A 13,799-nucleotide genomic window follows, 5' to 3' on the forward strand; every position below is an offset into this window, starting at 1 on the left:
ATTAAGAAACCATTTCTATCTTCTGTTTAACATTTTGAATTCATTTCAGTTTTCTTTGACAGTTTTTCCTCAGCAAACCTTGTTCTTAGTCTCCCAGTTGAATATATTGCACAAAAATCTTAAAAAAATTTGTATCACTGATTAAAATTATAATTTGTTTTCTATTTCATTACTTCTTATTTCAGCTTTTGAAATCATGGGCACACACACACTCATCTTGCTTGCATACTTTAGACATTTATTAATATGTTAAGTACAAGGAAGCAAAATTTTAACAGATAAAAATCATAATTTTAGATATACTAAAAAACTTTTGCTTCATTGTGAAGCTTTTATTTTGTATAAAACTAAACCTTACATAATTTTGTTCAGGTACAAAATAGTTTGAATGCATATCCTGTTTTAAACTAGTCTAAAATGTAGGAAGATTTACATATTACTTTTAGGTAATGATAGAAAGAAGCTTATTTTCCACTCACAGAAACTTAACATTTCTTAGTAATATATTATATATAGTTATATAAATAACTATACTTCTATGTTGGATGAAATCTGTATATGTATTTGTGTATGTGTCTATTCATCATCTGTCATTCTATAGAGAGAATATTATGGGATTCACAAATATGGAGATCCACTTAGCACTTATAACAAAAAAGTATATATTGATAATGGTCTAGGCTTCTTTTCTTTATTAATAGATTAATTTCACAAACATACCAAATTAAAATGAGTAATGAAAGTTTTTTTGCTTTTCAAATGAATTAACTTACATTTTAAAAAAATTATATCATATCTTTTACATATTTCCTAGAACACCAGTAGCATAGTGAAGGGAATTTCTATAAGAATAAATTAAAATTATAAAACTGTATGTTCTGTGTATAACAAGTAGAATATCAGATTGATATTTATAAAGCCATTCCAATGTATCTAGGTATAATTTTATTTCTTGAAGAAAACTCAAGAATAATTTTAGTTTTCAAAATATTTTTGAATCTTGTAATTTTAAAAAATTGTTCAAAGGAAGGGATGTCAGGAAGACACAATAAAATTATTTTCAGTTAAATGAGAAATATATTAAATAAATATGCTTGCAAACTTTTAGGAAAAAGAAAATGATGCAGAAGAGTGCAAAGAGGCCATTTTGATTGGAAGAAGCTACTGAAAACTCGTATTATCCTTTCCTGTGCCTCTAATTCGTCACGTCATACCATTTCATGTGCTTGTGAAAAATACTGTCTTCCTTGCCATGTTAATGAAAGCTTGCTTAACTTGCTGATTTCTTAGACTGTAAATAAAGGGGTTCAGCATGGGGGCTACTGAGGTGTTTAGTATTGCCACTCCCTTGCTCAAGGACACTCTATCTTTTGCTGAGGGTTTAATGTACATAAAAATGCAGCTGCCATAAGAGATGGAGATGACAATCATGTGGGAAGAACATGTGGAAAAGGCCTTTGTCCTTTGACTAGCAGAAGGAATTCTCAAAATTGTTCTGATAATGTATATGTAGGACAGAAATATTAATGCCAAAGTCAACATTAGAGTAAACACAGCACAAGAAAATCCCATCACCTCTAGGAATTTTGTGTCTGAACAAGCAAGTTGCAGCAGGGGAAAATAATCACAGGTAAAATGGTCCATAATATTAGACCTACAGTAATCAAGCTTTAAGAGCAACATGAGTGCTGGGAATATGATTAAGAATGAAACCAGCCAAGAAGTAAAAACAAGCAGTGTGCAGACTCTTCGATTCATGATATTCAAGTAATGCAGAGGCTTGCAGATGGCCACATAGCGGTCATAGGACATGGCAGCCAGAAGGTAAAACTCTGTGACTCCCAAGAGAATGAAAAAAAATAACTGAACTATGCAATCATTAAAGGAAATGGTTTTATCTCCTGAAATAATGTTACCCAGAAACTTGGGTATACTGACAGTTGTGAATGAAATTTCTAGTATGGAGAAATTTCTGAGGAAGAAATACATGGGGGTCTGCAGGTGGGAATCCAGCAGGGTGAGGGTGATAATGGTCAGGTTCCCAGTGACGCTGAGCATGTAGGTGATAAGCAGGAAGACAAAGATCACAACCTGAAACTTTGGGTCATCTGTCAATCCCAGAAGAATAAACTCTGTTATTTCTGTATGATTTCTCATTCTTCAGTTGCTTACTTTTTTCCCCTGCCAGACCTATAAGAGAAAGCACAAATAACACACTTGAAGAGTTATGGATGAACAAATATCCAAATATGGAGCTGGAGTTTGGTTGACATAGTATGCCATTTCTACTTCAAGGGGAAATTTAACACCACCCGATAATAACAGTGGTCCTTTAATTTCCACTCCTTTACAGGTGAAAACTCTTCACATAAGACAGTTTAAAAATAAAAGTTTGGTATCACAGTTGGAAATGGTAGGGGAGGAATTTGAAACCAGACTTTGCTGACTCCACTTAACACCTGTTATCTTTCTGAGACATGCCTATAAGTTTCCTCTGTAATCAGAACCACCTTTGTATCCTTGTACCAATCCCTATACAAGTTTCCAAGTTATGTAAAAGTTTGATTACTCTGATAATTCTCAATATGGAGAAGATACTTGAGGTTTTTTGTTTGTTTTGTTTTGTTTTTTTGTTTTGTTTGTTGTTGTTTTTGAGGTAGAGTCTCACTCTGCCACCCAGGCTGGAGTGCACTGGTGCGGTCTTGGCTCATTGAAACCTTTGCCTCCTGGGTTCAAGTGATTCTCCTGCCTCAGCCTCCTAAGTAGCTGGGATTACAGGCATGTGCCACCACGCCCTGCTAATTTTTGTATTTTTAGTAGAAACAGGGTTTTGCCATGTTGGCCAGGCTGGTCTCGAACTCCTGACCTCAGGTGATCTGCCTGCCTCGGCCTCCCAAAGTGCTGGGATTACAGGCATGAGCCACTGCGCCTGGCCTAGTTTTTTTTTTTAAAGTGAGTTCTTTGTCCTTAGCCATTGTGAAAGTTGATTGTATGGATTGGGTTGGGTCATTTTTGTCTTACCCAACCACCACAGGTTCAAGATGCCAGGGGGTAAGAAGCACAGAGGGAACGTGGCATTGCTCTAAGAATGTAATTCTGTGTAAGCCTGACTGCTGAAATTGCCTGCTGTAACCTGAAATCAGTGTTATCTAATAGCTGCTGAAATTACCTGCTGTGATCCTATGGGTAGTTTTACTCATTGCCTTAACTTACCAATCAAAACTTGGCAGCTCCCCTAAACCTTACCAGTGTCAATGAACTTTCTTGAAGAGTAATAAGTAACGTTTCTTTTTTATACAGCTTCTAACCTTCTCTTCGTTCTTTGGACATACTGAAAAACCACCTGGTCTGTGTATATGCCTTGAGTTGAAGTTTTTGGTTACCACCTAAGATGTTTTAAATTTTAGAGATTTGTCTCCATATTTTATTTAACCTTAATGCCATTGATCAACTTTCGTGAATATTCAGATTTTCCAACTCCCATGTCCACTTTATTGAAAGCTGGAAATACTTAAGCCATTGCCATGAACAACTTCAGATGTCTGGAATACAGGAGAGGAAGAAGTATAGAATAATGTAAGCTGGAAGAGCCCAAAACTGAAGTTTATTGCATGTGAATATCTTACAATATTTCATGATATTTCAGCCTACCTATGTGTCATTTTATGACTTTTATTCCTATAGAAGCCATTTTGCTTCCTAGTTGAAATAAATAAGTAAATAATATAATATTAATTTGAGAAGGATGCCCTCAGTTAAAAAGATGATACATAAGTATTCTCCAAGATTTGTTTAATTATTTACTCATGCTTTGAAATAGCAATTTTTAATTCTTTCTTTTTGAAAATAAAGTACAAATGATATTGTCATAAACATTTCCATAGAAAACAGTGAGGTTATCTAGTTATGAATCCAACCTGTTTACTATATCTGAAAATCACTTAACACTTCTCTGTCTCATTAGCCTCACCTGTAGTTTCTTCCACTGTATACAAGTGCATCTCATAGAGCTATTGTGAGCATTAAGTTAATATGTATATTAACTTAATAACTTTTATATAACTTAATATGTATTAACTTACGATCTTTCTAAATGCTTTATAAATATGTATATTTATATAATTTATATTTACATAAATAAATATATATAATATATTTAGTGAAATTTAGTGAAAGCTAAAGCATTTAGTGAAAGCTGTATGAGGCTTTGTTCTATGGAGAAAGTATTTCCTAACCATTGAGCTGAAAATCTTTGGGAATGGGAAGGTGTCCTGTCCAAAACGTTATGTCTTAAATAAGTAGTAATAATTATATTTGGCACCAAGAGAGTCACATGAGAACAATAACAACAAAGCAATAGGAAAAAAGTCACCAGGTTTCATAGTACCTGTCAGGCATTCTAGGCAAATAAATCTTTGCTCTTCCTTGTCTACATGGCGCTGACCTCTCCCACCATGGTGTATCTGCCTCTTCCACCTCATCACCACCACCACCACCACACACACACACACACACACACACACACACACACTCCACTTCTCTTATCTTCAACCAGGATTAGATCACTGTGATGTTCATAGCTTATCAACATTGCTACTCATAGCCAGTTATTTTCTCTGCTCTTCATTAGTAATAACCCTTCTAAAAGTGCTTGAAGCTTGCAGTAAATTATATGTGCATATATATTACACATACATATATGAATGTGCGTATTTATGTGTGTGTGTGTGTGTGTGTGTGTGTGTGTATAAGCATTGTGGGCAATACATTGTAATGACATCCCAAATTACCTCTGTCCTTATTTCTACAACACTAGGTTTAATACCCACTGTGTGCATTGCATGAGAATCTTATGCTCATTCTTCCTAACTCATCACACTTACAATAGGCTGAAATCTCCTGTTAACTCCTCCGTTATTCTGTGCATTCTTGAGAGTTAGAACAGGATTTTATCTTCAAAGCTATTTCAGCATAATCCAGTATTTAGTATAGTTATGGTAGGTTTAAAGGAAACACTCATCTAGTTAATTAGTTAATTAATTAAAGTTGAGTTTGTTATTGAATCACATGCTGCCATCAGTGCAGTTTGCTATTTTATGCTGATATTCTAGCCTGGATTTTACTTAGTTTTTTATCTTTGTTTTACAAGATGTATTTTCTTACATGTCTTACCTTGTGAGATGTGTTTACATATTTGGATCAAGTTCACCGTATTGACTAAATTTAAAACAAAAGATATGTAAAGGGAATCACATTTCATTGATACATAAGTTTAAAGAAAACTTCAAGAAACGTTATTTTCCAATTACTGTCTTTAAATTTTTTTACAATTCATCCTTTCAATTCACTTCACTCCAGCTCCAGCAACATCACTCTTATTTCATCAGGGTTTATTTTTCATTAAAAGCTTGAGTTTTTCTTAACACTTTGAAGTCACAAAATACATTCATATCAAATATACAAGATTTAGATTCAATCTGAAGATTCAATTTTATTCAACAACTTACTGACATGAGAGACTCAAGTTTTAAAAATATATATATCATATTATTACTGGTCTATTACACTGTATTATTCACCTTATTTCAACTTTTTTGTATATCTGTTTTCCTCTTAAATTCCCTGCTATTTTTTTTAACACTTTACTCAATAACAATACCATGACTCATTCTTTTGCTTCAGATGAAAGCTGTGAGGGAACATAGGAAAAGCTATGATGGAAGGTGTAAGTCGTTATTTGAAGGGTTCATGAGAGACTTCACAAAAAAATAGACACTTCTATAGCTGGTCTTCAAAGACAAGGGAAACAGGCTTAAAGAAGCTCTAGTCGTATGTGATCCAATAACAAGAACTGGATGTGGTATATCATGCTTTTACGTAGAAATGTTTATGAAAGTTTCATGAATTATATTCATTTGCCAATATAAAACAAGTTTGATAAAAATTATCAGTATCCATTTCCTTTGAGAGGGTTGAACCTCAATGTTTAACAAGTTGCAATCAATTCCTAGAGAATTAAAAGATCTCAGGACGTATTCATACAGATAATGAGGAATAGCTCCAAGCATTTAATTCATTATCTTGGATTTTTATATCTGAATACAAATCCATATTTTCTCCTGGAAGAATATGGCTTAGTTTATTAAGTTTTCACTTCCTTCCACCATTTCAACAAATTACTTACTTGTTTTCTAAAGATTCCTGCAACAAATCCTTTGAGCCATTTAAAATGAAAATTAAGGGTGATGCTTAATAATTGCTAAATAAAATGACTACAAAGCATCTTCAGAGCTTTCTAAAAACAACCCTATATCTTGGTCTGCCATCAAGTAAATATTAACGATGACCCTTTAAATAAACTAGGTTAGATATTGGTAATTATTTGATGTGCCTGGTAAGAAAGGGACTATTGGAGAGTAAATCAGTTTGAAGAATCTAGGGATGTGCTTTTTTTAAGAGACTGAGATAAGGGGCTGACTGGTTCCATTTTATTTCTCTCTCTCTCTCTCTCTCTCTCTCTCTCTCTCTCTCTCTGTGTGTGTGTGTGTACTGTTTAATAAGGTTTTAAATTACACTGAGTTGAGACCTCCCTTAGCAATGCAAATACTTTGAAAATCTAGTTTTAAATTTTTCTGTGTTTACTCAGTTATTTCTTCTTTACCTTAATAGAGATCACTGAAAAAATTTTGCAGAGCGTATCTTCAAAACCTATATTACTCGTATCAGCCTGGTGTTTTTTTCAACTTTATAAATTTAAAGATTTATTTAGAGCTTAGGTTAATATACTAATGAAAAAGAAAATTATTTAGCTAAATGTTGTGGGCAATATATAGCTCAGTTTTATAATTATGCTAAAATACACTTCGGTACTGCTCAGTTATTCTAGGTTGTGGGCCATGACACAAGGATTACTTTGAGAAATTCTGTAGGCCTGAGTGAAACAGTGGCTCTTCAGGAAAAGTCATTGAGTGGTTGAAAGAATTATTTTACTAAGTCTGTTTTTGACTGTTTTTATTATAGTTTTAGATGACTATTTCCCTGGAGAAATATGAATAATTTATATTTCTTCCTTTCGATAACGATGGGCAGGTTTAATTCTCAACCTTCATACAAGTGTGCATAGAAACAAATCAAGGGAAAAGAGGTGTCACCAAATCACACTTACTTTCATAAATAGTTAACATTCATTTCTGTAAAGTTTTCTGGAAAACAAATACTCATAACCTCATTCCTTCGGTTCATGAGCTAGCCATTTATAATTTAAACAAGATAGGAAAAGGACATAAATTAACAGAAAATTGTGGTATTAACATACTATTAATTTTTTATTTATGACCTATAAGGCCAATTTATTATCACAGAAAGTATGAGCTTTAACATTAGAGAGATATGAATGAGACATTTAATGGATTTGTGACTTTGGGTGAGTTACTTAATGTCTTTAAACTTCAGTTTTCTCTGTTTAAAACAGAGTTGAAACTTCAAGGATGTTTTTGAGAATTAATTGAAATACTATAAATAAGTGTTCCATAAATCATGCAGCATTTAGTAGGCTCTAGGAATAGTTATATTATTTATTTTTTGTTTATTGGAAATTAATTTGGGAAAATATTCATTGTAGTTTTGATTTATTAAAGGCACTATCTATTCGGAACTAGGGACTTTTTTTCTTTATCTCACTTAGCCTTTATAACATATTTCTGAAGTTTTTATCCTTATTCCCAAATGAAGAGCTGAGGCTCAGAGAAATTATATAACTTAATTCATATAGCTAGCAAACATTAAGTATAGACTCAGACTACTTAGCCTGTTCTCTTAAGCACAGTACTGTATAGCTATATTTGATTAAAAACACAGAGACAGAGATAGTAATTTCCTGCTTTTAATTATTAGAGAATGAATAAGCTGGTATACTAGGACATGCTAATCCTTTTTATACACTTTAATATGTCAGGTTTCAAAGTATAACACCTATTTACATTGATTAAAAGTTGAGCTGTTAAGTAATGATTCAATGCTATGATTTGAGAGATTTCCATTGCCTTCCATAGGTTTTACTTACCTCTGATTTTCATATAGTTTCACTAACATTCAGAATGGCTGGAATAGTAAAAATATTAGCAGATGCCATTGCTATCCAGTAAAACCAGGATTTCTGAAAACATTTACTTTCTCATTGAACAAATTTTCTTCCTATTTTCACTGTTTTTGTCTTAATTTTCCCATTTTATCCAGAGGGGATATGTTTCTTTGATAGTAGAGAGTGAGAAAGGAGCAAAAATACAAAATAGAGAAAGTATCTGAAAGTGTTTTAGAACTGTCTGGCATGGTTTCTACATAGATATTAGACACCACGAGAGACTTAATGTTTTATCTAGTCTCTCTGCCACTGGCTCAAGGGGACTAATTCAGTGAATCAAAATTGCCAGAAGAGAAATGTACACGAAACACTAAGGAATATAAAACATAATGCACATTAGTATTTAAATTGGAAAGGGAAGCTTGGGGGACAGTGTCCAATGAGACAGAAAAGAAAATAACAACAACAAAACAATACTAAGTGTGAAGATTTTTTTTCCCTTGACATTATATGGCATATAGAGATAGCAATCAAATATCTTAATTCTTAATGCAGATCTCTACGCAATACTCTATGCCATTTGTAAAACTGGGAAACTATTGCATTGTACTACATACTTCATTACCTCCACTATTTTTAATCTGCCTTCTAGTAACTTTTACTACTGTAATACTGCTCACCTTTTCTCTGCTCACTATATTGCTCACTAGCAATGGCAGTTGAAGAGTTTCTTGTTTTGATTGATTAATGTTACCATTTATATACCAAATATATTTTTAGGAGTTAGTGTCTGTCTAGACTATAATAGTATAATCATGCCCAAATGAGATAGTATAACTGAACAACACAACAAAATTGTGCAGATTCTTAGTAAAAGCTATGCAAAATTTGCAAGTCCTTGCAGAGTTTCCACTATGTGTAAAAATAGAGCAAAGACCAGTTTTTTGGTTTGCTTTTTAAAATAGACTATTATATTGTGTACTACAACTCAGTTACCTTAGGCAAATTACACAACTTTTCTGAGTATCGATTTACACATTTATACAAAGCAGATAACCATGTCTATTTTGCATGTAGCTATAAAGATTAAATGAGATATGAGATGGAACGTACCTACCCCAGCATATGGAACAGAATAAGTACTCTCTATAGAGGAGCTATTATTATTTAGGAAGTTTATATTAGATTCTCAGCATGCCCGAGAGCAATGATGGCTGCCTAAATATTTATCTTTTTATGCATTTTCAAAACCAAAAACACAATGAATAGGAGAACATATAAATTAGACTTAGTGTGTACCTTCAGCATAACGAGAGAATAGAGTATATTATGAACTTCCAATTACTCGTGAGTAGGAAAATAAATACTCAAGTCCATCAGATGAGTGGGAAGAATTGGATGAAAACTGCTTGCAAAAAACGTCTGTTGCAGATAGTAATTTATTTCGTATATCATTTCATATATCATATATGGAGAACATTTGAAAAAAATTGTTATATTAGTAACCAAGAAGATAAATTTTAAGAGTAAGTTGATTAAAAGTGTTTACTTCTTTAAGTCACTATGGTATAAACCATTTTTATTGTTCGGAATAATCAACGAGGTGATTTATGCTCAATAGCCGCTGACTTTTTAACTAAAATTGGAAATTAGTGGTTACATGGAACTGATAGATGGTTTTAAAGGAAGACACAACACAGTCACTTTCAAGTTAAAAAGAAAACAGAAGCAAATGAACTCAGCATTTCTGGTAGTTGTGAGATGGGTATAGGAGGATAGTGGACAAGTTAAAACTTCATTTTTCCTTTATTGAATCTTTATGATGACATTCATTCGTGTTAGTACATACTTTCATTTGTTTCTATAAAACACTACTTTGTGAACCAAATCTTTAAAAGCTGGTTTCTCGGGGTGTAAATAAAAGGGTTCAGCATGGGGGCAACTGAAGTGTTGAGAATAGCTACTCCTTTGGTCAATGATGCTGTTTCTTTTGCTGAAGGCCTGACATACATGAATATACAGCTTCCATAAGAGGTGGAGATGACGATCATATGAGAGGAGCAAGTGGAGAAAGCCTTTTTCCTCTGATTGGCAGATGGGATTCTCAGAATAGTGCAAATGATGCACACATAGGACAGAATTACGAATGCTAAGGTAATCAGCAGAGTAACAAAGGCAAAGTAAAAACCAATCATCTCTAAAAGCCACGTGTCTGAGCATGAGAGTTGTAAAATGGGGAAATAGTCACAAGAGAAGTGATCAGTGACATTGGAAGCACAAAAATCTAATTTGAAGATAAGTGTGAGTGGTGGAAAAATGGTCAGAAATCCTCCCAGCCATGAACTAAAGACAAGCAGGGTGCAAATTTTCTTGTTCATGATGGTGGTGTAGTGGAGAGGCTTGCAGATGGCCACATGACGATCATAAGACATTGCAGCTAGAAGAAAAAATTCAGACGCACCCATGAAGATGAAGAAAAATAATTGAGCTAAACAGTTGTTATAGGAAATGGTCTTGACTTTGGTAATAATTGCCCCCCAAAATTTGGGGATGGAAACACTGGTGAATGTAATTTCTAAGAAGGAGAAATTCCGGAGGAAGTAATATATAGGAATCTTTAGACTAGAGTCTATCAAGGCAAAGATGATAAAGGTTAAATTGCCAGTCACACTTAATACGTAAGTTTTAAATAAAAAGATAAAAATTACAATCTGAAGCTGGGCTGTCTGATATGCCTAAGAGTACAAACTCTGTAATTGTTTTGTGGTTTCTCATGCTGAGATTTTTTTCTTTCAAGAAGATCTGTTGGTGAAAAATAAAACACACAAAAAGAATAAGTGAAATTTAAAGGAAGTAAAATTTAAATATTGGTAATAACTGGCTTCAGTGACATGAACCAATGGATGCTTTTCCTTGTAGTAATTTTTGCAATATCCACTCATTCCTATTAAAGCAGAAAAATTCTACGTAGCCTCTATTAAAATGAAAACATGTATTCACATATATGAAGTCTTCTTATTGGTGATTTATATAAAACCTCTTCATCTAATAAAATCTTCCACATGTGTAATCTATCTTTGAATTACAGATTTCTACAGCAATATTTTTAAATTATATATGTCATTTTAATTTTTACACATGATTTTTCAGTTTCCAGTGTTTTTAGGACTGAAATATCTGATTTTAGTTTGAATTCCAATGTTATTTACAAACATAAATTTTATTGGTCTAAATTTATTACCTAATCACAATTTCTGAGCTTAATAGTAGCTATGATTATTTTTATTCTTAACTTATATTCTTCTAAATATGATCAACAAAAATAAATGTGTTTGCAGTCACAGAAATATAAGACTAGAGTTGCTGTGGTTGCAAACAGAGTAAAGTTTTTAACTTATGGGAAAGAAAACACAAGCCAGAGAAATTGATTGTCACATAGATATAGTTCAATAATATAGTTCTAAACATACTGATGATCCATGTATATAATTTTCTTGTTATTTAAATTAAAAATTGACTTTTTAAAAAAACTATATTAACTTAATCTTTTTAATCTTAAACTTGCCTGATGACAAGAAGCAACTCATAAGGGAGTTTTTTTGATGCCATACAATCACATGGCTTCCTTTTTTGAAGACTAAATAATTGAATAAATTTTATGTAGGATTTACTTTACAGAAACCACAAATCTCTAAAATGTAATCTATATGACTTTTACCTGTCTTGTTCTCTCCTTATCCTTAGCAAATGGCATTGTGTCTGTGATATGAGTTCTGAATATTTGTTGTATCACCTTCTTTCTGTAGCATGAACTGAGTCACTCAGGGGGTGATAAGTATCAAAGCTGTTACTGTGCATTTTTTCCTACTTTTCGTTTTATTTTTCTGTTAATTAGCATTCTTTTCTTTCAAGAAAATACACGTTTGTTCATTAGCATATCAGCAAAACTGGCAGATCAAAAGACAGAGATTGTTACTGTGATTTGAACAATGCTGAAACATATTAAATGTAAAATTAAGAGTAGTAAAGATGTTAAAATGATAATTTGGGAATCCCTGGTATTTATTGCAACAAAATAAACTTTTGGATAAAAAAGATAAAACTTTGTCTATTTATTGACAAATAAGAAAAATACTTTGTGATAGGTATAATTATGCTAGTCATAAATATAATTACAGATTTTTCTTATTTTATTTAAAAATATGAACTATAATGCATTTATAATACATTTCAGGAGACTTTTTTTGTCATTTAGTTTACCCTTGTCTCTATTATGTAAAAATCTCTCGCATTGAGAAAATATAGGCCGAATTACATGTAAGATTTTTAGCAGCCTCTGTTATTAATAAAAATAAATTTATCTTTTATCTTTGCATACAAATGTAAATGTTGCTCTGGCCTGAACTCCAAGAAACTATTATTGTAATTCTGAGACTTTAAGTAAATTTTCAGGGAATATTTAAGAAATTGGAAGATAAAACAGTTCAAAGGTCTCTGAATAAGATAAAGATTGAATACTAAACCAAGATAACACTATTTTACCTTCTCTGGTCACCATATAGATCCCTGGGAGACTAGAGTGAAGAAAGGAAGGATGCATGGAGAGATACATTCAAAAGAAGTAATGAGTCATCACATACCATTTTGGAAAGCCAAGCAATGTAACAAGATAAAAATGTACCAACAGCTTATACAATCAATCTGCTTTCCCTTTGGCTATGCTTAATTTTCCTGATACCCACATGGCACTCAGAGTCTACACTCCGGAGATAATTTATTCTCCATTGCTTCGGGGCTGGTTAATTCCAGAGCTGAACTACTCAACAGTGGACCACTCTTTGAGGGTAGTACCAACAATGCTTTATTCATTCATACATCTCTATATGCACTGAGCAGAATGAATGACTAAATAAAACATTTTAATATTACAAAAAATCATAAAGGTATTTAAAACGTCAGCATTTTCATTTTTAATTTTAAAACTAATTTATGATTAAGGTTATGAGAATCAAGTGTCACAGCAGTATATCACGTACATGGAATGGCCCTTATGTTTCCCATCAAACCTTCATTTTCCCTCAAGTTTTCAAATAAACCAGTCTTAAGCATTTATAGTATGTTCTACCAGGTATTGTTCTGTATATTCATCAATAAACAGTCACAGTAACACATTCAGAGAGAAGAGTTTTTTTCTTTGTACAGTTATGCAATTTTTATTACAGAAAATATGCTGTATTTTTTTCTTCATTTTTTAGTTAACCAGATATAATGAATATCATTCCTTCTCAAGTTATCTAAACAGAGTCATCTTTGTGTATTAGTTGCATAGAATACCAGAGAAATACTTACATGTAATTTAATAATATTATTGATTAAAATTTAGGGAATTTTATTGTTACTATTTTCATTAGTTACAATGCTACAGGGCATTCTTTTTTTTTTTCCTGGGATACATGTGCAGAAAGTGCAGTTTTGTTACATAGGGTATACATGTTTCATGGTGGTTTGCTGCACCTATTGACCTGTCGTCTGTGTTTTAAATCCTGCATGCATTAGGTATTTTTCTTAATGCTCTCCCTCCCCTTTCCCACCACCCCCCAACAGGCCCAGCTCTGGTGTGTGATGTTCCCCTCCCTGTGTCCATGTGTTCTCATTGTTCAACTCCCACTTATGAGTGAGAGCATTCAGTGTTTGGTTTTCTGTGTTAGTTTGCTGAGAA

General features: G+C 32.7%; 1 protein-coding gene and 1 pseudogene across 2 annotated transcripts in view; both read right to left on the reverse strand.

Moving 5' to 3' along the window:
* Positions 1 to 372: 372 nt before the first annotated feature.
* Positions 373 to 13,799, reverse strand: part of LOC105474197 (olfactory receptor 6C1) — a 55,276-nt gene continuing 41,849 nt past the window's right edge. Inside the window, exons 1-2 of one of the 2 annotated variants that reach the window (XM_071071633.1) lie at positions 8,063 to 8,320; positions 373 to 2,190 (exon numbers count right to left, since the gene is read on the reverse strand). In XM_071071633.1, the coding sequence (XP_070927734.1) occupies positions 1,219 to 2,157 (939 nt within the window). In that variant the 5' untranslated portion in view covers positions 2,158 to 2,190; positions 8,063 to 8,320 and the 3' untranslated portion in view covers positions 373 to 1,218. Of the gene's footprint in view, positions 2,191 to 8,062; positions 8,321 to 13,799 lie in introns of those variants that run through there. The other variant, XM_071071632.1, reaches the window with a different exon arrangement.
* LOC105474198 (olfactory receptor 6C3-like) lies at positions 9,932 to 10,855 on the reverse strand (annotated as a pseudogene).

Source organism: Macaca nemestrina, chromosome 10, assembly GCF_043159975.1.
Source record: "Macaca nemestrina isolate mMacNem1 chromosome 10, mMacNem.hap1, whole genome shotgun sequence".
In the NCBI taxonomy this organism is placed as follows: Eukaryota; Metazoa; Chordata; class Mammalia; order Primates; family Cercopithecidae; genus Macaca; species Macaca nemestrina.